This window comes from Phocoena sinus, chromosome 6 (genome assembly GCF_008692025.1).
Source record: "Phocoena sinus isolate mPhoSin1 chromosome 6, mPhoSin1.pri, whole genome shotgun sequence".
Lineage (NCBI taxonomy): Eukaryota > Metazoa > Chordata > Mammalia > Artiodactyla > Phocoenidae > Phocoena > Phocoena sinus.
This window is the reverse complement of record NC_045768.1, coordinates 107,469,147-107,494,232: the sequence shown is the minus strand read 5'-3', so window position 1 is coordinate 107,494,232 and position 25,086 is coordinate 107,469,147. Positions and strand designations below refer to the sequence as shown.

Sequence of the window (25,086 nt, the reverse complement as noted above, 5' to 3'; positions counted from 1 at the left end):
TTCAGTTCTTTGAAATATTTTGAAAGCGTTTATCACCATCACTTTATAAAGTGTTCTTCATAAAGCACTTTTCTTGAACAGGAAAAAAGAAAAGAGTATATTTTAACCCTGAGTTCACTCATACCTTTGGTTATTTAATGGCCTGCTACACAAAGTAAGCCCATCATCATCCACGTCCTTGGAAGCTTGTTAGAAATGCAGAACCTCTGGCCCCATCCCAGACCTGCTGAACCAGAAACTGCATTTTTAACAAGATCCCCAGGTGATTCACCCAAACATTAAAGTTTGAGAAGTCCTGCTCTATGCGGGTCTGCCATGAGACTGAAGAATAAGATGGAATGTCTTACACTGAATCACCTTATTTCTAAAAGTGCAATATCTACTCCCAGCTAACAATTTTAAAATATCAAGATTCTGTAATTTAAAAAAACCACTCCAAACTTAATAACAGCTCTTTTTAGTGGATGATCCTTATAGATATTTCATAGACACACGGAACGCTGGAGTTGGAACAAACCTTGGAAACCGCTAGTCTACCCAGCATCCACCCAAACGCAGTCCCAGGCTTCCCGCGCCCCGCCCACTCGCCGCCGCGCGGTCCAGGAGCGAGTCGCGCCTCACTGACGTCAGCAGCGCGCGCCTTCGCCGCTGCAATTTGCCGGGCTTGAGAGGCTCGTGGTTCTAGCTTCTCCGCGAGACCGCCGAGCGGTGTCCACCGTCGCTCAGGTCCCGAGGCCCAAGGTGTCACACAGACTCGGCGACATGTCGATGCTGGCTGAGCGTGAGTGTTGGGCTCGGAGGCCCGACTGGGCGCGAGGGTGAAGGTTCCGGGTGACGCGGCGGCCGGACCGAGTGGCGGTGGGCACCGGTCGCCGGCGCACGGTGGGCCGGGGGATGCGGGGGGACGGGGTCCCGGACGCCCTGCTCGGCTCGTCCTGGCTGCCGCGGAGATTTCCCAGCCCAGCCTTCCCCGAGAGTTAGCTGCGGTCTGCTGGTGAGAGACTGCGAGTGCCCACTTGGGACGCTTGGTCTCACGTTCAGACCTGAGCACGCGAGTGGTGGGTTCGAATGGGGGTCCGGACACCGGTTGTGGGAACCCGGACTGGCTCTTTCACTTCTCCGGGCCTCAGCTTCCTCTGGTTAAAAAGAGGCGGTTGGGCCAGCAGAATCTCTTCAGGCAGTGAAATCCGGTTCTTGAAAGTGTATTGAATCAAGAAAAAGAAAAGCAAAGGGGTTAGAAGCATCAAACACAAGAAGTTAGCGTTTTTTTAGGGGAGGCGGGGTTAATGAGTGATTATAAGTAAGACAGTGGCGGTTTTGACTTTGGTAGTTGGAATTACTAACACTCTTACTATGGAAGGAATGTTGGCCTCAACGCCCCAACCTGCCTCAGTTTGCCTTTGACATTTACCATCACTTTGTGAAGTTCGTTAATTCCCTCCCTCTGGAGAGGCTGTTTAACTTCTGAACGATACCTGTAGCTAAGGCTGCCGGCCAGCAGATGGCAGTCGTGCCTTGGCCCTGAAAAGCCGGCCGGTATCTTTGAAAGTGTCTGGTGAGCGAGGAGCAGAAACAACTGCTAAAATTTAACAGACCCAACAGACGCTACACAGGGATTCCATGAAATAAATGCTGTCGGCATCCTCTAAGGGGGTGGAGGAATGGGAACACAAAACGGAGTGGGTAAGGCACCATTCACATTTTACAGGGGCAGAAATTGAGGTTCAGAGGAAAATAATTCACCCCAAGGTCATTGAGGTAGGAAGTGACAAAATTGATCTAGTTATCGCTATATCTTTACGTTCTTGTCACCAGGGTCAACGGATTTCTTTTTAAACAGGGACTTACAGAAAGGAGTATGTTTTAGAGTGTGACCCTGTGGGCTCTATTTTTTCATCTGTATAACCAGTGTGGCTAAGATTTCTTGTGGTTTTAATATTCTTTGATGTATGCTTAGTTCAGCGTGCACTTGGGAACATTAGACCTGGCTCTGCTATTCATTTATGTTTCTTTCCCTGATCAGTTTCTCTGGGGGTATTAAAAACTTCTTTGATTATGTTCATTACTAGGTTGGCTTAAATCAATGAGATGGTGAACGTGAAAATAGTTCAAAGTATGAAATGATATACAGATGTGAAGTGCCATCTGTGGACATCAGCAACTCAAGCTGCATAATTTCATGAGAATGTTTTCCGTTCTCTTCCCACCATGACTCCAAATTTTCAAATCTCTGACAATAGTATATAATATTTTGTGTTTTTTAAAACAATTTACTAAATTAATGTCTGTGGCATCCCTTATGATTAGATATTTGGGACTGGTGTTCTTATTTTAGAAATGAGAAAATAGAAGCATAGAAAAGTCCCAGTCTACCATTTCACTACCTAGCAGTTATTTTCTCTGATAGTTTATAAAATTGGGATAATTCTGTAGGTACAGTTTTATAACCTACTTTTTTCCCCTAATTAATCTTAGTGAACATTTTCACTTCAGTAAGTATGCTAATTTCCTTTGTTTTCTCTTGCCATATGGACTATATTTTGTTTTCTTTCATCTTCTCCACAGTCATTTATCCCGTTTTTAAAATCTAGTAGTTTGTTTCTCAAAAACATTTTTTATCCTGCATTTCTCTAGTTATCAAATATTATTTTATTGGTTCTCCCTTATGTAAGGTAAGAAATCTCCCTTATATAAACGTAAGAGAATTTCATTTATCACTCTCACTTTTCAGTCCTTATTTAATTCAGAGTCTTAGACCCATATTTTATCAAGATACTACTTTTTTTCATAGACTCTTTTCAAGACCAGTTTTTGACACTTGCAGTTATTACATTTTCTAATCAAATGACAACACGATAGTTAATGGATTTCATTGCATTAAGATTTTATGCTGCAGTTTCTGTAACCTTGAATATGTCTTGAATAATATTTTAATAAGAATACATGGATGATGACCCCCAGAGAAGGGGTCATATGGCTTTAGGGCGTTTCTGTGAGAAGGGATGATTAGTATCTGTAGGTTGCACAGAGGGTGACTCTCCCCAAGATCATGACTCGTATGCTGTGAATTAAAAATATAAGCTTTGGAGTTGGTAGGACCTTGGTTTGTATAAAGACTCTGTTTTTTGCTTGGGGACATTAGGAACATTCTTTCTGTAGGCCTCAGATTTTCTCATCTGAAAAGTGCAGATCTCTCCTCATTGGGTTACTGTGAAAATTGAACCTGAGAATATGTGGATGGCATTTGGCACTTAACGTATGTCTGTGGTGACTGCTGCTGGTGATGGTGACACTGGTGTCACAGGTGCCTTAGGTTGCTGCCAGTTGCTGAATTGGAAGGCCCAGCTGATGGTACCTCATGTGTTTCGATTTGTCACATTTGGGGGAATATTTTTATTTTAATCTTATAAGGTCAGTTTGTATGTTCAGAATATACAGTTATTGGGGAAACCAGGATAAATGATCCAAGCTGATACTATCCATTGGATGCCAAATCTGATATCTGTATCTAATAAGACATAATGTTTGTTGTATTTATGCAAGTATCGTGTGTATGCTTTAGGTATGTGGGTACTTGTGAGGTATTCTCCAGGTTTGAAAGATAAGTTGCTAATGAGATAATTTGTCGTTTACAGGTCGGCGGAAGCAGAAGTGGGCTGTGGATCCAAGAAACACTGCGTGGAGTAATGATGACTCCAAGTTTGGCCAGAGGATGCTAGAGAAGATGGGGTGGTCTAAAGGAAAGGTATCTTGGGGAAGAGCAAAGAAATTGGAGCCATGCAGAGAGATTTCAGATCAGGAGAATACATCTTCCTTAGGAGACTGGGAGAAATTTATTTTGCATCAATAAGTGATTTTGGAGAAATAATTAAATTATAATGACCTTGTGATGATACAGTTAGAACTGAACATAAACGTCAGCTGTCTTTGTTTATTGTTTAACCTGCTGTGATTTTCATAAATGGTGCCTTTTAATTAGTTGCGTTTGGAATCATACTTAACCATCAGAGTTTTATGTTGCTTAGAGTAAGATTTTGTTCACCCTTAAAGCTAGACTACACATTTTCTCCTTTTTCTCACATTCCCTTTATTCCTGACTCATGTAGGACTTCTGCTGATATCTCTGCACTTAAATGGTTCTTGTCAAGGTCTTTAAAGATCTTGCTAAATCCAATGGATCCTTTTTTGTTCTCACATTACTTTATCCCTTAGCAGCATTGGACATAATTGACTTGAAATACCTTGAAATACCACTGTGTTGCCTTCCACAATACTGCCCTCTCTTCCGGTTTTTCGTTCTACCTTACCAGCCACTGCTAAATTTTTGTTGCTGGCTCTTCCTCCTCTAGACTTTTGAGCTTTGGAATTCCTTGGGGTTCAGCCCTAGTCCCTTCTCTGTCCTCATCTCAAGTAGATCATTTTTATTATAAAACTCTTGATTCCCCCCCGCCCCCCACAAAGCTTTTTCTTCTCAAGTTTTCCCCATTTTTGCAAATAGCACCCTATCAACTTACTCAAACCAGAAACCTGGGAGTCGTGCTTGATTCCTTGACCTCTCTCACTTCCCGAATCCCCAGTCATTATTCCTCTCTATCCGGGGCCCCGTCCTGGACCAACCACCGCCATTGCTTGCCCTGATCAATGCAGCAGCCTCTCAGCTGCCTCCCTGACTCCCTTCTTTTCCTCCTCTGGGCCATTTGCGATACAGCAGCCTTAATGAGCTTTTAAAATACAGAAATTAGATCATGTCATTCCTTTGCTTAAAAGTTCAGTGGTTTCCCATTGTTTTAAAAAATAATATCCAAATTCTCCCCGTAACTTCCAAGGTCCTTAAGGTCTGGCCCCTTTATATCACCTTATTTTTTCTCCATCCACTGTGCTGGAGCCACCTTGGGTGCCATTTAGTACACCAGGCGCTCTGGGACTCCTTACAAATGAGTGTTAATGATGCGGGGGACTTGGAGTCCCCTTCCTCAGTGTTGTTTTGTAAAATTATTTAATGGAAAGCACCATAGACTTTAATGCCTCTGATGGGCTTCTGTTAGTTTGGCAGGAGCACTCTGCTTTTGAGCATCAGAGAAAGGATGTTCTCCCTAGTGTTTCCATGGTCCTTGAAGTGGGTCATAGGTTGCAGGATTGGCATTCATTATTGTAAGTGCATCCTTGATACTACAGAATCTTGTAAGAATCCATTAGACTGTGTCCTCTTTGAGGACAAGGATAATGCCTCCTAGATGTTTAGTGATTAATCAAACAGTTGATGAAGGAAGAGAGGTATTTTTACACCTGATAAAAATGCTAACTCTCTTTGTGTTTAATCCCCACAGGGTTTAGGGGCTCAGGAGCAAGGAGCCACAGATCATATTAAAGTTCAAGTTAAAAATAACCACCTGGGACTAGGAGCTACGATCAATAATGAAGTGAGCAACAGCGTCTGCTGGGGGTTTTCCTTGCTTAATTGATATTTTTGTCAGTGTAAAAAATTTAATCCAGTCAAATTGATTGATCAGTTTTAAGCTGTTCAAGCGTGTATCATACATGTTTTCGATAACTAAGGAGCCCGTAACTAAGCTGCTGGGCATCTGTAACGTGTCATCGTTTTGCCTCATTGCCCTATGGGATTCTTTACTTGCTTATGCATAAGAGATCCAAAGAAGCTTTATTGCTGAACTTTGCAAAAAGTGTTCTTTTTAAAGAAATATTCATTTCAGGACAGAGAGGAATTTTCATCTTTACCTGCGTTGTAATATTAGCTTATATTGTTAAAATTGGTGGCGTTTCATTTTGGAAATACTGAAAGAAAGTGGTATTCTTTTCCTGTCCCGTTGTCTGTTTCTGACTGTTGGTGTATAGCACTTGAATTTATTCACATTTCCCCTTAAAACACTGACACTTTGAAAATATGACCCTGTAATTAAAAGTTCATGGCTTACCCTGCCTTTCGTTTTCAGTACCATTGCTCACTGTAGAAAGGATCTAAACTGAAAGCTTTGTTCTTACATTTCCGCAGCCAACAGAATCTGGTAGGAAATCTGGGGAATTACTTTAGGTAAACTGGGTTACATTGCTTAGTTCAATAGCTCAGAGTAGTGGACTGGAGCAGCTAAAATTGTTTGGGCTAACAGCTAAAATCTTAAACCACTAAAGGAAGAGTTTAACATACACATGTTGTCAAATCATCATGTTGTACACCTAAAACTATGTCAACTATATCTCGATACACTTGAAAAAAGGCGCAGGGGAATGTTCTATTTCTGAGGACAAGATCCAAGACCAGTACTTCAAAATGTTTGGAATGTCACACACTTACTAGATGGAATGTTTAGCAATATCGTCTATTTTCATCAATTAATAAACACACCTTGGACAATTTAAAAAAAAAGAGTTTATGTAAGGTTGATTTTGAAGGTAGTTTTGAAGAGGTGGATATACAGATATACTTAACTTTTTAGGAGAAGCATTGCCCGGTAAACCTATTCAATATACCTTAACCTTAAGCATTCTTTAAAAAGTATGCATGAGGCAAGTTCCCGAATCGAAACCCTGCTCCCCACCGGTTGATATTGTTTTGGAGATGTTCATTCTCTTTTAAAGCTAGGTCGTCTTTGTTACGATGAGCTTATTAACTGAGCCCCTTATAAATGGGTGCTGATTGATTCAGGGAAGCTGGAGTCCTTCTTCCTCCCGTCCCCACTGCTGTTTTCTGAAATTGGGGTGGATGCAAGCAAGCAGAATTGGGCAAAATATTTTCAGCTCAAATGAGCAAAGAAGAGAGCCCTCAAATCTGTCACTGCTTTTTTCCTTTGACCTACATAATTTTCCCATAGTGAGAAAAAAAATATTTTATTTTGCTTTATTTTAACATTTTGCACACAGGTTGTCTGTTGTTTATTTGACTATAAGTTGACTTGATAAGTCATCTACATTTGAAATCAGGGCTTAAGCTTCCAAGATCCTCATTTTTAATAATGATATAGATAAATTACATTTCAAATTATACTATTTCTTTTTCATTCAAATTTATAAAATAATATTTTGGTGAAACATTTAAAAATTCACATTAACTACCAGATTTCCCTGATTCCAATATATATCTTATCGCAGCTTAGGTAGACTACAGGCTTGTCTCTAATTGAGTTTTTGGTATTTTCAGGACAGCTGGATTGCTCATCAAGATGATTTTAACCAGCTTCTGGCCGAACTGAACACTTGCCATGGGCAGGAAACAGCAGGTAAGGAAACTTTGCTTTTTATCCATTAGGCTTATAGAAGACATAATCTCGATCTAAGATACTTTTATCAACTCTTTTTTACTGTAAGCATCCTATATCTGAAAGTTAATTGATTGTAGCTCTCACAAATAGTTATTTCTGTTTATGTTTTAGGGGTATTCTCATTGAATTAACCTTAGTCATAAGCAAACACTTTTTTCCCCATTACGAGTTTGAGAATGATAAGGTAAAGCTTTTATTCGGTTTACATTTCTCTGTTGCCTTTCCCTTATCCCAGCCTGACAATGTCCGGGGTCCCGCAGTTCCGGCCTTGGCCCTCTCTCATCTCTCCTTGGCCCTGGCTCTCTTCTTATGCCCTCTGGTCTCACGGGGCGATGTGTGGTGACCACTGCCACACTGCCCTCTACTCCTTCACCCTCTCTCCTGAACGCCCTGCTCAGTGTCTGCATTCAGGGTGTCGTCGACTCCTGGCACCTAGCAGGTCCAGACTCCAGTTCTGTACCTCCCCCACCTGCACCCTGCAAACTGTTTGACACCCGTAGCCCACAGCCTGTTTTCTTCACCATCTTCCCCATTTCAGTTGATGTCAACTTCATCCTTCCAGCTGTTCCAGCCAAAGAACTTTTTCCACTAGGAAATTTTGTTGGTTCTACCTTTAAAATATATTAAGACCCTGACTGTTCCATGTCACCTGCACGGTAACCAGCATGGTCTGAGCAGCTGTTATCTCTTGTCTGGATTATTGCAGGAGCCTCTAAAGCCGGTCTTCTCAGCCATGGCACTGCTGATGTTTTGGGCTAGATAATTCTTTGCTGTGAGGCATGTCGTGTGCATTTTAGAATGATTGGCAGCATCCCTGACCTCTACCCGCAAGGTGCCACTAGCACCCCCTCCCCCTAGTTGTCGCAGCCGAAAATATCTCCAGATAGTGCCAAGTGTCCCCTGGGCAGAATGCCCCGACAGGGAGCTGCTGCTCTGAATTGACCTTTCTCCGTCCACGCGCAGACTCCTTCAGCGTGTCTCAGCCCAACAGCCAGAGTGATTCTTTTAAAATGTAAGTCCATTTGTGCTGCTCAGGATAAAAGCCGAAGCCCCTGCAGCGGACTTGCAGCCTTACGCAATATGGACCCTCTCCCTTTCTGACTTTGTCTCCTACCCTCCCCCTTCTTACCAGTTCCATCCTGACCACACCAACTCCTGTACTGGTTTCTGAATACACCAAGCGTGCTCCTGCCTTGGGGTTTCGCACTGGCTCCTCCCTCTCTCTAGAACACTCTTCCCCCAGGTAGCTTCTGTGCACCTTCTCAACAAGGTCCACACTCAGTTGCCAATTTAAAACTGCATCCTGTTCCTTAGTTCCGTTTTTGGAAGTCAATTGAAAATCGGTAAGAAATAGCAGCATGAGAATATTATTGAGAAACATGTAGTAAGGGAAATGAGAAGAACCGGCTAAGCGTGCGGGCTCTGGGGCGGGGCAGGGAGTCGCTGCACTTTTGTTAACAGCTTTGTCGAGGTGTAATTCACCCATTTACAGTGTGCAATCCGGCAGCTTTTAGTATATTCAGAGTTGTCACCAGAACCAATTATGAAACATTTCATCACCCCCAAAAGAAACTGTACCCAGTAGTATTCATTCCCCACTTCCCCCGGCCACCCTAGGCAACCATTGATTTACTTTCTGACTCTAAAGATTTGCCTATTCTGAAATCAAAACTGCAATGACCTATCACCTCACACCGGTCAGAATGGCCATCATCAGAAACTCTACAAACAGTAAATGCTGGAGAGGGTGTGGAGAAAAGGGAACCCTCTTGCACTGTTGGTGGGAATGTAAATTGATACAGCCACTATGGAGAAGAGTATGGAGGTTCCTTAAAAAACTAAAAATAGAACTACCATACGACCCAGCAATCCCACTACTGGGCATATACCCTGAGAAAACCATAATTCAAAAAGAGTCATGTACCACGATGTTCATTGCAGCTCTATTTACAATAGCCAGGACATGGAAGCAACCTAAGTGTCCATCGACTGATGAATGGATAAAGAAGCTGTGGTACTTATATACAATGGAATATTACTCAGCCATAAAAGGAACGAGATTGAGTTATTTGTAGTGAGGTGGATGGACCTAGAGTCTCATACAGAGTGAAGTAAGTCAGAAAGAGAAAAACAAATACCGTATGCTAACACACGTATATGGAATCTAAAAAAAAAAAAGTTTCTGAAGAAACTAGGGGCAGGACAGGAATAAAGATGCAGATGTAGAGAATGGACTTGACACGGGGAGGGGGAAGGGGAAGCTGGGACGAAGTGAGAGAGTGGCATGGACATATATACACCACCAAATGTAAAATAGATAGCTAGTGGGAAGCAGCCACATAGCACAAGGAGATCAGCTCGGTGCTTAGTGACCACCTAGAGGGGTGGGAGGGAGACGCAAAAGGGAGGGGATATGGGGATACATGTATACGTATAGCTGATTCACTTTGTTATAAAACAGAAAGTAACACACCATTGTAAAGCAATTATACTCCAATAAAGATGTTAAAAAAAAAAAGATTTGCCTATTCTGGACATTTCATATAAATGGAATCATGCAACATGGGTCTTTTGTGACTGGTTTCTTTCACTTAGCATAATGTTTTCAAGGTTCATCCTTGTTATAGCATGTATCAGTACTTCACTCCTTTTTATTGCCACATAATAGTCCACTGTATGGATATTCTACAGTTTGTTCATCAGTTGAAGGACATTGGGTTGTTTTCACTTTTTGTCTATCTTGAATAATGCAACTTTGAACATTAACTTACAAGTTTTTGTGTGGACATATATGTTAATTTCTCTTGGGTTTATACTTAGAATGGAATTGCTGGGTGATACCAGCAGTGTATGAGGGTTTTAATTTTTCTGCATCTCAGCCAACACTTTGTATTATCTGTCTTTTTGATTATGGCCATGCTAGTTGGTGGGAGTGGTGTATCTAATTGTGGTTTTGATTTGCATTTCTATAATGGCTAATGATGCTGAACATCTTTTCACATGATTATTGACCATTTGTGTGTCTTCTTTGAAGAAGTATCTATTCAGATTTTTTGCCCATTTTTAAATTGTGCTATGTGTCTTTATGGTTGACTTGTAAGGATTTTTAATATATACCAGGTACAAGTCTTTTATCAGACATATGATTTGCAAATATTTTCTCCAGTTCTGTGGGTTGTCTTTTCACTTTCTTGAGGGTATTATTTGAAGACTAAGGATACAGAAATAGATAAAAAGACTCATTCCCCCTCTGAAGAAACTTCAAATCTAGTGTGAGAGAAAGAAATGAAGTAAATACCAAAATAACTAGATCTCCCAGTTTTTTTCAGTTCCTGAATAGTTGAGAGAGAGTAGCAAAGATAGGAGGGATTTATTTGAAAATTTATCCAAATCTCTTTGTTTCCTAAGCTTTTTCTTTCCCGTCAGGTATTCATAAGTTTGCATTATTGATGACTTTAGGTGGCTTCTAACACACAGGTTTGGATACTGAATGTGCTGTTGGGTGTAATAAAGTAGACACAGCTGAAGAAAGTGTAGACCATAGATTAGAAGATAGTATCCGTAATGCAGGTGTGAAAGATGAAAATATGGAATAGAAGTTTAGATGGAGGATAAAGTGAGAAAATCTAATATCTAATAAAAGTTCAGCAGCACAAGAAGAGAGAGAATGGAACAGAGGCAAAATTTAAGGAGATAGGGGCTTCCCTGGTGGCGCAGTGGTTGAGAATCTGCCTGCCAGTGCAGGGGACACAGGTTCAATCCCTGGTCTGGGGAGATCCCACATGCCGCGGAGCAGCTAAGCCCGTGAGCCACAACTACTGAGCCTGCGTACTGCAATTACTGAAGCCCGTGCGCCTACAGCCCGTGCTCCACAACAAGAGAAGCCACCACAGTAAGAAGCTGCTCACCGCAACTAAGAGTAGCCCCTGCTCACTGCAACTAGAGAAAGCCCATGTGCAGCAATGAAGACCCAACACAGCCAAAAATAAATAACTAAAATAAAGTTTAAAAAAAAAGAGTTCTGACTGAATGGTACTTTGAAAAAAAAAATTAAGGAGATAAAGGCTGAAGACTGTCTAGAACTGGTGATAAAGCAAATCCACAGATTAAGAAAATTGAGAGAATCCATGCAGATTACATTAAAAGTCTCTACTCGCAAATGTAATAACAGATGTGACAACATAGCATCATGGCAGAACAGCATACACACACACACAAAAGAGAGAGAAGATTCTTAATGCAGCCAGAGGCAATATACTTATTATCTTCAAAGAAGCAACAGTCTTAACAATGGGAGCCAAAGACATTGGAGTAATATATTGAGGGAAATATAACTGGCAACCTAGACTTTTACATTCAGCAAATATATCTTTCAAGAATAAATTTTCAGACAAAAAGTTTACCATCAGTAGGCCATAAATGCAATTTCCAAGGATGTACATCCTTCAGTCAGAAGGAAAGAATACTTAAAACACTATCTGTAGTATCCCCAAACTGGCAATAACCCAGATGTCCGCCAACAATAGAACGGAAAAGTAGACTGCCACATTTGTAAATACAAAGAAATGAAGAATAAAGTAAAGTTACATGTGAGAGTATAGGGCAGGGTTTGGCAGACTTTCCACAAAGGAAAGAGATATTCTGCAGACCGAAGCGTCTCTGTCACAACTGCTTGGCTGTTGGAGTACGAAAGCAGCAAGAGCAGCAACCAGTGGGTGTGGCCATGTTCCCATAGAACTTTATTTACAGAAGGAGGTGGTGGGCCGGATTTGGTCCACAGGTGGTAGTTTGCTTCTGGTGTCGAAGACTCTCATCAACTCAATGTTGACTGAAAGAAGTGGGATGCATAACATGCAGTGTGATTCACTTACATAGAACTTCAAATGGAATGCAGAAATATGATATTTAGGTACTAGACTTGGGTGGTAAAGTTATTTTGTCACTTTGTTAAAACAAAGTTATTTTGTTATAACTCTTGTTATAAAGTTACTCGTAGTAGAAGTGAGTACTCTACTGTGAAAGTCACAACAGTGATCACCTTTGGGGAGGGGGAGGGGTTTGGGATTGAGAAGGGGCTCATGGGGAACTCCTGGGCTGTTATTCTTGTTCTGTTTCTTGACCCAGTTGGTAGTTACACAGGTATGTGAGTACATTGTGCTTTAGGCACTTTCTATGGCTATTACCCCCTCTCCCCCCAGAATGGTTAAAACCAGAACGAAAAGTAAGGGGGAGGGTGGTTATCCCCAAAATCATGGTAATGGTTACTGTTAGGACAATGGTTCTCAACTGGGGATGATTTTGCCTCCCATGGGATATTTCACAATATCTGTGGACATTTTTGGTGATCACAACTGGGGGGGACGTTGCTGACATTGGTCGGGAGGCCGGAGATGCAGCACAGCTCTGTCTCTCCTCCTTGCCCTGAACAAATTATTCAGCCCAAAATGCAGTAATTCCAAGGCTGAGAACCCCTGTTACAGAAGGAAGAGGCACAGGGGTGCAGGATGCTTCTAGATGCAGGTAGTGTTCTGTTTCTAACCCTGGAGGTGGTAACGAGGGGTTTGCTTTATAACTAATTGTACAGACTTTAAGTACTCCTACGTGTGGTGATGTTTGTGGTGATAAAAGATTCCTGAAAATTGCATGGGCCCTTTTCTGGAGGTAAAACATGGCAAGAGTAATTTATGTCATGTTAAACCTGTAATGAAGGTTAACTAAAGAGTACAGATGCAACAAGTTGAGTATCAGGAATCAACGTCTACCTTAATGAAAATCTGGTGTTGTATAATGGCCATCACTTTTCATAAATAGGTTCAATGACATGATTAAGGTGTCAGACCTGAGGTGGCCTTTACTGTGACCATCGTCATGGAGGCAGAAGCTCTTGAGTCTGGGTTCTTTTACCTAGAGGCATTCACAGGTTCATTTTTTTTTTTAAATAAATTTATTTTATTTTTATTTATTTATTATTTTTGGCTGTGTTGGGTCTTCATTGCTGCATGCGGGCTTTCTCTAGTTGCAGCGAGTGGGGTCTCTGTTGCGGTGCGCGGGCTTCTCAGTGTGGTGGCTTTGCTTGTTGTAGAGCACGGGTTCTAAGCGCGCAGGCTTCAGTAGATGCAGCATGTGGGCTCAGTAGTTGTGGCTCACGGGCTCTAGAGCGCAGGCTCAGTAGTTGTGGCGCACGGGCTTAGTTGCTCTGCGGCATGTGGGATCTTCCCGGACCAGGGCTCGAACCCGTGTCCCCTGCATTGGCAGGTGGATTCTTAACCACTGCACCACCAAGGAAGCCCCACACATTCATTTTTTTTTTTTTTTTTTTTTTTTTTTTTTTTTTTTTTTTTTGGCGGTACGTGGGCCTCTCACTGTTGCGGCCTCTCCCGTTGCGGAGCACAGGCTCCGGACTCACAGGCTCAGCGGCCATGGCTCATGGGCCTAGCCGCTCTGCGGCATGTGGGATCTTCCCGGACCGGGGCACGAACCCATGTCCCCTGCATCGGCAGGCGGACTCTCAACCACTGCGCCACCAGGGAAGCCCCACACGTTCATTCTTGAACAGGGAAAATTCTCACCTTGTTTGGTATCATAACTTTCTCCTTTGATGTACTGAGTTAGAGAATACTTTGTAACTTTTCAAGTGATAGGGATGCCCATAAATTATCACACCAGGATTCCATAAAAGAAGGTGCTATGAGATTCATTTTTGGAGCTGTGGAAAAGAGAAAGCAGATTTTGAGCAGTTCGCTTTTGAGATTTGACAGTGATAGCTGGAAAGTTACTTTTTTCCAATTTGATGGTATCTTGATTACTGTTTGCTAACTGAGAAATGCCATTGTAATAGCCATGAAAACCCTGGTTCGGGACAGGTCCCTTGGTGCTGATTGCCCAGGCTGAGCACAATCACTGCAGCCGGGCCTTCCTGATGGATTCCCACAAGGGCGGTCAGGGAAGTGTTGAAAGTGACCCGGGGAAGCCTGTGTTATTTGTCAGGAAGGTGGCGAGGGCATAACAGACTCCAGGTGGTGGTGCCTGTCCGTGTGCAGCCCCATCCACAGGTTCACCTGTGCAGGCTGAGTCTTTTTCTGTGAGAGCCATAGAAGTATAGTAAATCATTGACTGAGTTACTGATCTGTAGGTTAACTTCCACCTCAAGACCACTAGAGGGTACTGCACCCCTGCAGTAGGGACAGGGCTGTTAGCTCTGCCTCCGTCTCACTCAGTACAGTCCAGCCTTTAGAATAGTCCTTTAACAGAAAAGCTGGCCGGGAAATGGATCAGGAGAGCTGAGATTATTTTTCTGCCAAGTCATCTTTGGTAAATACAGTATCTTCATCCAAATGAATTTTTGGTTTTATTACTTGAATTAAAGCTGACAAGCAGATGACACGATAACCTAGTAACATATTTTTCTGGTATAATAATATTTTTAGTTCCTTAAGATTGCTTACCGAATCAACACAGTTTGCCTTTCAACTAAACAGAAATTCTATACTATTCTCTTCATAGAATCTTGCAAAGATTATAGAAATAACCCTTATTCCTTTGTGGGACACAAAAATCTCTATATTCTTTAAAATTTCATTTTTAAAAATTATCCTATCTCAATTAGTTACTCCCAGACTCAATTCAGCTTTTTGATAGACTTATGTCATGGTTTTAAGAAATGCTTTTTACTTCTGTCAGGTATCTTGTCCCTTGTGATTTTAAATATTTTGGAAATAAACTGGGATGCTGATAACCTGTCATCCACGAAGGTGTGGTTTAGGACAGGGACCTTCAAATTTTTTTGCTCCCAGGGCTCCTGAGGGAATTTCGAAAAACAGTATACCCTATCTCACAGTTTTAGATCAACATCTATAATGTTTTTAATCACAGCTTTAAATAGTTACAAAGAATATAATATCTGCCTATTGGGAAAATTGGCATTTTAAAATAAAAGCATTCCATCAGTCCCAAATGTATCCAGTGGATGTTAAATACCAGAGCAATTTGATATCCATGGTCATCTCTTTAGAAACAGAAAAGTAAGTCCTTTAATATTCAGAGATATTATGTTTCCTACTTTCTTTTCCTCTGAAATAGTTCCCTTGTATATGTCCCATAATATGTTAATATATTTTTTGCTTGAACTTTGAAAAATTCATTACCCTGTTATGTTTCTCAGCTACAAAACAAATACATATAAATTTTGGGTTTATTTCTCATAGCCCCAAGGCCTAAGGGTAAATACTTTTACTTTGGATTAGGTTGTCTTTATTAATTTGTAGATTATAATGCACAAAACCAGGAAATAATAAATTTTGATAAGTAATTATTAGAACAGTAAAACCTTTTTGGAAGTGCTGGGTTTGCAGCTTTGATTAAAGGACGCCTCCATGACACCAGTACTGCGGCTTGTTCCTTATTGATCCTGGTGAGAGGAGAGCTGTGCTCCCCTTGTGTAAAGTGGGAGGAGGACGCAGGGGAGAAGCAAAGAAGGAGGACCAGATTGATGCATCCACACAGAACAGAGCAGCTTTAGGAAAGCGTGTGTGTGGACAGCCAGGTAGAAACTGCTCCCCTAGGCCGTGTCCAGGCTCGGGTTTGCTCTGGAAAGGCTGTGTGCTCGGAAGGTGGCGAAGCTCCCAGGAGGTTCTCACGTCCCCAGAAGTGTGAGCGCAGCTCCGCTGGCACACAGTGTGGAGGTTAAGGATCTGTGCTCTCATGCAGATCTGCCTGGGTTCCAGTTCCGTCATAGCCACCGCCTTGATGGGCCTTATTTTAGCCCTCTTGCTTCAGTGCCCTGTGAAGTCGGCTTATTAGTCTTAGCAGCTACCTTCCAGGGCAGTTGCCGAGATGGAATGCAGGATGGCACAGAAAGCTTACAGCCCAGCGCCTGGTGCTTAATAAGCCTTCAGTGGGTAAAAGCCACTTCAAGCTGGTACTGTGCATGGTAGTTTGTGTTTGGAACATCAAAATTGAGACTGTTGGGCTTCCCTGGTGGCGCAGTGGTAGAGAGTCCGCCTGCCGATGCAGGGGACACGGGTTCGTGTCCCGGTCCGGGAAGATCCCACATGCCGCGGAGCGGCTGGGCCCGTGAGCCATGGCCGCTGAGCCTGCGCGTCCGGAGCCTGTGCTCCGCAACGGGAGAGGCCACAACGGTGAGAGGCCCGCGTACCGCAAAAAAAAAAAAAAAAAAAAAAATTGAGACTGTTATGTGCTACGTAAAGTGTTTGGCCACAGAAAAGAGCAGAAAGTTTCCTGGTGGGATGTTTTTGAAAAAGTCCCAAGCTGATCTTGGGAAGTGACCGCGGAGGAGAATGTTTCAGGTTGTTGATGTGATTAAGCTGTGCTAGGCATTGTCTGAAAGCTTGAAACATCTACCTTAACATCGTTCAGAGCCTTGCTATGTAATTTACACTTTGCTTTTGAAATGACTAATTTCCTGGGAGGGATTACCCTTAGCTAATGTGTTTAATGGACATGTGCTTGTTTCGCTTCACTACTATGGTGAAAATTACCTTTTTTCTCCTTTCTCTAACCTCGTATTTATATTTCCTTATGACATAACCATAGGAAAATTCAGTCTCTTTTCTACCTATGATGTGCTCTTTCTGCTACCTAAACTTGACAAATAGATAAAGATGAGGGAGCACAGGCAGCTACTGAGAATCCTGTCACTGACTCTCACCCCGGATCTACGTGCTCTGATATTTCAGGCAAAGGACTAAGACTGCTTTCTGGCTCACATTTTCCTGTTTTGTCAAAGGAGTCACCACATGAGTTTATTCCTCAGTGATTTGTTTTTGTTGTTGCTTTTGTCCTGAAAGGCGAGCCTCCAGTGAAATGTGGTGTTTGAGGCAGTGGCTCAGTGCCAGCTCTGCGCCTTCATGCTCTACCTGATTAGCATCTCTAATCTGTTTTTGATTATCCTTAATCTGTCTTACCTTTATTCACTTTTCAAAAGAACTTTTTTTTGGAAACAATTATAGACTTACAGGAAATTGCAAAAATAGTAGTAGAAAGAATCCTGAATACCATTCACCCAGTTTCCCCCAACGGTGACATCTAAGATAGCCGTAGCATAACATCAAAACTAGGAAATTGACACTCATGTTGACTATTAACTAGAACGCAGACCTTATTCAGTTTTCACTATTTTTTTTTAGCCTTCATTCATTTGTGTGTGTATATGTGTGTGTGTGTAGCTCTGTACGTTTATCACATGTATAGATTCATGTAGCCATCACCACAATCGAGGTGTAGAATTGCTTCATCACCACAATCAAGGTATAGGATTGCTTCATCACCACAAAAGAGCTGCCTCATGATGCCTTTTTGTATTTACACCCGCCTTCTACCCCTCCAGCCTCCAAACTCCGCTTTCATCTTTGTCCCTAGAAACCTTTCATCTGTTCTCCATCTCTGTAGTTTTGTCATTTCAAGAACGTTACAGTCTAAGTGGATCATACAGTATGTAGATTGACCTTTTCATTTAAGCATAATGCCCTTGAAGTCCATCTGGGTTGTTGCACAGCATCAACAGCTCCTTCCTCTTTATTGTGGAGTAGTGTCCCATATAAGGGAGTACCAGAATTTGCTCAGCCATTCATCCATTGAAGGAATTTTGGGTTAATTCCAGTATTTTACTATCACAGATAAAGCTATCATGAACATTCATGTGGAGGTTTTTTGTGTGAACAGAAGTTTTCATTTCTCTTCCTCCAGGATGTTATAAACTTCTGGAGAATAGCCCTGCCAGATCCATAGTACACAGTTTAAGAATATTTCTATTCATTTTTAGAGTTCAGTAATAATAGGTCTCATAGGATTTTATTTAAATAAGACTGTGTCACTGTAAGAGAATGAGAATGGAATGCAGAGAGTTTAATGTAATGCTTTTCATGCTTTTTTAAAAGACTCCTCAGACAACAAGGAAAAGAAATCTTTCAGCCTTGAAGAGAAGTCCAAAATCTCCAAAAACCGTGTTCATTATATGAAATTCACAAAAGGTAAAATTTAAGCATTTCTTTACTTGTTTGAAATCTCTGTGTTCACACTGGATTTCTTAAAGCATTTTTAGCTCTTCACCAGCATCACTTGTTTTACTTACAAAATGGGGAAGGAGGCCCGCACTGACTGGATTGATCTAAAGCAGCGCTGACGTTTCAGCTCTTGCTGTGAGTCCCCGGGGGTCTTGTTAGGGTGCAGACGCAGACTCATTCGTTCTGAGGTGGGCCCCAGATTCGGCTTCAGACCTTTGGTAAAAAGCTGAGTGTGGAAGCTAACTTGCTGTTTAGAAGAGAAAAGGGACTTTATGTGGCTAGATCAGAAAATTTTAATTTATCGCTCAACATTTTTATTTACATTTTCCTGTTTTTCAGAGCTTAATGTTGGTGTTGAACAGCTCCTAAAATGTGCCAATTTAGAGAATTATGCGCCATGTTGAGATCTCCAGTATGAAAAATCTCACTCCCGAGTTGACTCTTCTATTATGCCACACCGTTTCTGTGTTTCATGTAGTGTTAACTTAGGTGTTCCATGGTCATTGCAAAAATAGTGTTAGAAAACATGTCTTCCTTCATCACCACCTCCCCACTCCCTTCCCAGTGCTGTACCTACACGGTCAGTCGTGGGTGCAGGTGTCCTCTTTAACCACTAGGTGGCAGTCTTGTATTGGAAAGAAACCATTTAACAAACTCATCAACTCCCCAGATGTGTTCCCATGGAACTGTGTTGTGTACTAAGTGTACTTTTCAGGCACAAAACGTTATTTATTACATTAATATACTTAAAGTGTAAGTATGATAACTATGTTATCTAGTCACCATTTGATGGTTCGTCTGTGGGAGAGTGGATGTATGTTTCTACCTCTGTATGCCAGGAAAAGCACGTGTCTTTGCTTTAGTCTCGTTGGCATGATTGGGAATTCCCTGACACCTAGAACCCTGCTGAATAGCAGTGGGCACTGGAATTCTCACTACTCTAAACTGTTAATGGTGGCTCTCATTTGGAGCCAGGACCCCAAAAGGTAGACTGGGTTTGGTTTGAGGGAGGGCTCATGGCAGAGCTGAAGGGAGGAGAGAGCCGATTGGCTTCGGGGACGCGTGCAGGGAGAGACTGGGGCTTCCCCTTCCCTGTCCCGGCAGGTATGGCTTGTCTGGCTCGTCGTGTTAACCTCTCTTCTTTCTGTCAGGGTAGAACCTTTGTCGTTCTCCCGTATGGCTTCTGAGCAGGGTTCCTCTCCACCCCGACCTGCTGCAGGACAGAAAGCAATCCTTGTTGGCCCCTCTGTCCTTGTCGGGAGAGGCTAAATGGTCCCTTCATACCCAACCCCTTAAATATCCCTCCTTCTCATTAGACCCTATAGGAAAAAAACAAAAAATAGATACAGCAGGAGGGGTGCTGAGCACAAATGAAATTAAAAGTGCGCTGTGACTTTTGGGTAGTATGGCAGCCTTTTAAGCTTTGACTTTTGAGAATAGAATCTTCTCATTTTCCTTTTGTACCTGACTGCATGCATGATTTCATCTGAAGCATTTGCCGAAGCTGGGATAAACCTCTTTAATCTAATGGATGCCGGGAGTATCTCCTTTCTGTTACTAGTTAAGCCACCCCCTTGCCAGGTGACCCTATCAGCCTGCTTGGTGTGTTGTGCTTTCCTTTTCTCTCTTTTAAAATGAGGTTTGCTTATTTATTAGCCTTGTTTGGGGAGCAGGGGGCATTGGTATGTAGGGAGGGTAATTCAACATATGTTGTAACAAAGGTAGCAGAGAAGATTGAGTGGAAAATAGAGGAATTGCAGATTGGGAATAAATAGGAAAGATAGAGGGAGGCAGAAATCCAGGTAGTGAGGAAAATACTCATTTACCGTCCATCTCAGCAATTCACAGTGAAAGTTAATTTTTATTTACTTATTTATTTATTTTTAATTTTATTTATTTATTTATTTGGCCATGCGGCACGGCATGTGGGATCTTAGTTCCCTGACCAGGGATTGAACCCATGCCCCCTGCAGTGGAAGCGCCTCCATGCTGGACCACTGGACTGCCAGGGAAGTCCCCCAAACGTTTATTTTAAAGTTCTTTAACTTACTGAAAGAAATCTTTCCTTGTAGAGCAGCTGTTGTCACTGGATGTGAATGATAACCTCTCAGTTTCCTCCAAGGAAGACTATCTTAGGCCACAGGAAACTGGATTCTGGCCATGACTGTCTCACACAAATCACTCAACCTCTTCCCCTCTTTTAGCCTCAGTTTCCATTTTTGTGAAATGAAAGATTTTTAAGTCATTATTGAGTTCTAAAATAGGTTGTGCTTTAGAGCTTACCAGAAATGATGCCGTTGTGTGGACATTTTGATGTGCACAGCATAGTGGATGATAAGGATTTTTGCCCATGGGTATGCTCGTAGTACAGTAACTAACTCACTTGTTTAATGAGGATGATTCATACTGTAACTCCATCTATGGTCCAGGAAACTAAAACATGGAAAGACGGCATTTTATTTAGCCTGGTGTGAAGAGTGAAGATAAAGATTACAGTAGCAAATAGCATTGTAAAATTGGTTACTGCCTAAATATTGGCTGTAGCATTTTAGTTCTGATACATAATTATTCCTTTCTCTAGTCCTAAATTTATAATTTAAATTTGACATCATTTATTACATAATTTCAAAATGTTAGTTTCATCCATATTTGTTTAAAAGCCTAACTTCAGCAGTGGTTTCTTTTAATTTGAAAAATGTTTGGCAAGGCCATATCTGCAGAGAAAAAACAATAGGGAAAATATAAATTTCTCCAAAGCCGTTTTCGAGGTTTTTAATATTATACAGTGAGACGTTGTCCAGAGAGCATTGCTTGTTGCTCCCAGTCATGTAGTGGGTGGGTGGAAGGTTGTGTACACTGTACTTGTGTGGCTTCACTGTGGTAGTTTATTCAGGCTTCTCATTCCTGTGACAATTTGTGATACTTCACTCCTTAAACAAGGAAACTACACTCAGAGTGCGTGTCCGTGTAGTCGGCTCCTGGTCTGGACGTGGACTGTAGTGTCCTGGCCCAGCTGGCCCCCTGCTGTCAGGCTCGGGTGATGGGTGTTCCGTTTCCTCTTCAGGCTCTGGCTCTTTTGACATTTAACTGTGAAGTAGCACCACTGCAGGCTTTTAAGAAGTTCCGACTGTCTTATTATTGGTTGTGAGGGTCTCACTTATTTTTACCCCCCTGCTCTGATTCTCTCAGGTTTCCTGATTTTCTCACATTATTACCCTTTCAGTGAAGTTTTCTTAATCTTCTGCCCTAGGCTTATTATCAGTCCTGTGTGTTTTCATTAAAAAACAAAATCAAAATATAATATTTGTTTTATCCTTCTTGATTGGGGAATGCAAATAAATTTTCTAAGCAAGTGAAGCTACCTACGTAACCCTTCAGTGTTTTTTATTTAACAAACATATTTCTCAAACCTGCATTTCCTTACCCTTGCCCCTTTACTCTGAGTAGAAAAACTCAGTTGTTTGAGTCCTGGATATAATACAGTGCTATAATACAGTTTTCGCCTTAGCGCTTGTTGGGCTCTCTGTGACTTTTGTCCTTAAACTAAGAGGTTCCAAATTTCCATGATTATTAAGCTCTTACGTTTATTTTTTATCGTTTTATTTGCTTCCCATATGGACTTCTTGGTGTTGTAAGGGTGTCTGGCTGCGGTCATGTTCCTCTCTTCCAATTTGCTGCACTGATAGACAGGAACACCTGATAATCCTCATGATTAGAAAAACAGCTAAAATGATCATAAATAAACTGCTGTTCTCTGAAAGTATCAGATCATCCTTTCATGGACTTTGTTACATCAGCTTGGCTACTAGAACCTTTTTTCCTCGGTCCTTGAAATGATACGGACAGTTGAAGACTGGTAGATAAATAAACCAAATCCAGGCAGATAACATATACTTCCTATTCCGTTCAGTTTTTTGACTGTCATTTTCTCTGAGACAAGTTTATCAACAGTATTTGCTGTGATTTGACCGTCATTCAGAACTGAGGCCAGTAACTTTCAAACTCATTTTTAACATGTATATTTTATTCAAAACTGGCCATAATTTTATAACATTTGTAAACTATTCAGCCAGGACCATTAACTAATAACTATTTCAACATCACTTCCATCTTCACAGTTTTATCTACCTTTAAGTTCCTTTCCATTGGTCTCTGTTAATTCTTCTCTGTGTTTTGTTTTCCAGATCAAATCCAGAGCAAGGCCTGTAACAATCCTGGTTTCTACATTTACTTAAGTGAACTTTGCTAAAGGGTAGACATTTCTGATACGAGAACCCATCACCAAAACTTTAGAAACACTTGCGCCTTCATTGGTACATTCTCTACTAGCTTGACAGCTTTCCCTTTGATTCTAGATTTGTTTTTCATCACTGCGTGTTCGTGTTTTGACATCCCGTTTTAGAATTGTCATCTTGCATGTACCCTCCCTTCCTTAACCCCTGCAGCATTCCTTTTAGTTCAGTTGCTGTAAAAGAGATTGTCATTTGCATTTCTTTTAGGGTATCTCTTCCATTTCAGGAGCTAGCTTAGGGATGGGTGGCTGCCACGTATTTTGAACTCAGTACAACTCCTTTTTCTGAACTAGAAACTGCTACCCGAATGTGCTCTGCCATGCAGAATGGGTTCTGCTGAGGGCAAAGCTTGGAATAGATCTCAGACCTCATGAACGTTGTCCACTTCTCCCCACCAGTTTTATTCCCTGCTTTTCTGGTTCATTTTCTGAGTTCCCATCTGGGATAGGCTTCATTTTGCTGTCGAGTAGCTTTCCTTTGGGGTCTTCTGTCTGGGTTCTACATAATAACCAGGTAGAACCAGGAAGCTTCATTTATTTCCAGCTCAGGAAGAGAGGCGAGAGCAGCACAGAGCCACGCACGAGCCTGTCCTCCTGGCAGGAACAGGTTGCACTGACAGGACCCATGAGTCTGGTACTGCAGCCTAGGAAACTGGTTTTGGCGCCTGGTTTTGCATTAAATCGAAGGGTGTTTGTTTTTTTTAATTTCATGGAGTCACTGAGCAATATCATATTTGAATGCCCCAGTGATAGTCAGTGAACTAGAACCCTTCTGGGTCATGACGGTACTTTGCCAAGTCAGTTTGCTGCAGGAAACCAAGAAGATAAGTGGGTCTGTGACAGTGGAGCTCAGGCTTCCAACGCAGAACAAAGACTCTGGTGTCTAACCCAGAGCCTCACTCCCCCGGAGCCTCAAGACTTTATACGTAGTAGTTACATTTTAGAATACATTTACCGTGAAGTTGACAAATGGGACTAGATTTGGTCCACTGCTCACAGGGTATTATTGGTAGAAGTGGAAATTCCGTAGAAGTGAATTTTAAATTAGTTGGTTTGTGGGTTTGAAATTAAGTTAAAGAGTTTAGGGTTTTTAATAAGAATCAAGGATCCTTTGGACACTGTTTTTGCCAGAAGCCATTTAATTTCCGACTCTTATTATGTATCCTTTTATTTAAAAATGATATAGCTATTACAGTAAAAAAATTTAAAGAGAAAAATCTGAAACCCTTCACCCTAATGCAATGAATTTTATTTGCATTTATTAAAAAAATTTCGTTCATTCAATTAATTATTGAGCTTCTATGTGTCAAATGCAGTATGTTCTCGTTCCTGTGCTCATGTGGGGTTTTGGAGCTACATTTCTTAGCAGCATTTTTTTTATCCTGCATTTCATAATCCTAAGTAAGTAGCTCATGTCTCCTTGAAGTAAACAGGATCTGTTTTCTAAGTGGGGAGCCCAGAGGTCCAGAAATCATACCTTGAAGGCATACCAGTAGTAGAGCTGCTGTAGAATTGAGCTTTCCTCTCGATCTCCATGCTCTCAGGGCAGTTTCTAACATTAAGAGAAAATCAAGGGTTCTGGTTCACTTATTTGATTTTTAAATTTATTTAATTGCAGTAATCTGTGAAGGGGAAACAGAAGGTCAGTAGTTTATAAAATTGTTTATTTCTTTTCCAAAACCCATCTTGCTTTCAGGAGTTTCACGGTTTATATTTGTATTCCTTATTTTAGAAAGAATATATTACTGAAGGCGTCATGTTTTTCTAGGGAAGGATCTCTCGTCTCGGAGCCAAACAGATCTTGACTGCATTTTTGGGAAAAGACAGAATAAGAAGACTCCCGAGGTACTAAACCACATACGATTGATTTTTCAACTGTGTATAGAACTATGTATATTTATTACTCATAGTACTTTCCAGGCAGTTACCAAAAAAACCTTCTAGAGGCTTCATACAAAGGCTAAATGGTGTCCTCTGAATAGTAATACTTGATAGATGATATGTATTATAAGGAACTTTAAAAAGAATGTGTGTTCTCTGGGCTTTTTTCCCTCCTGGTGTGAGGACTAGACTAACCTCCGGGAAGAACGCCTGTTGCTGATGGATTCAACGGGGCCAGCATCTCCCGGCTGCACGAGAGAGGGAGGGGCTCGCTGCAGGCAGCCATTTTGCTCGCTTTGCTCAGACCGCGTAGCTCTCTCTGGAGCGCGGCTATGGGGAAGACCGTCAGACTCACGCTCGGTCCTGGGCTCTTCCGCTTGAAAAGCGTTTTGAGACAGTGTTGGATCGGCATGGAGAATCTGGAAGGGATTTAGATGTGGTATTCCCTCCGTTGTACAATATTGTTTGTTTCAAAACTAGAAGACAAGAATCGAGTGACTAAACTGCACCCTGAATGGGGTGCATCCATAATTCATGATCCTAACTATTAAATTGGGCTCTGTAATACAGCACAAAGTTCTTTGTGCCATTTCCAACTGTAAGAGGCAGCCCTGGATGT

The 25,086-nt window shown here is 41.7% G+C and overlaps 1 protein-coding gene across 2 annotated transcripts in view; it reads left to right on the top strand.

The window, feature by feature from the left end:
- The first annotated feature begins 597 nt into the window (after positions 1 to 597).
- PINX1 (PIN2 (TERF1) interacting telomerase inhibitor 1) overlaps positions 598 to 25,086 on the top strand; it is an 85,944-nt gene continuing 61,455 nt past the window's right edge. Inside the window, exons 1-6 of one of the 2 annotated variants that reach the window (XM_032635843.1) lie at positions 598 to 781; positions 3,636 to 3,745; positions 5,328 to 5,420; positions 7,154 to 7,232; positions 18,170 to 18,262; positions 24,355 to 24,431. In XM_032635843.1, coding sequence (XP_032491734.1) covers positions 763 to 781; positions 3,636 to 3,745; positions 5,328 to 5,420; positions 7,154 to 7,232; positions 18,170 to 18,262; positions 24,355 to 24,431 — 471 coding nt within the window. In that variant the 5' untranslated portion in view covers positions 598 to 762. The remainder of the gene's footprint in view (positions 782 to 3,635; positions 3,746 to 5,327; positions 5,421 to 7,153; positions 7,233 to 18,169; positions 18,263 to 24,354; positions 24,432 to 25,086) is intronic. The other variant, XR_004350482.1, reaches the window with a different exon arrangement.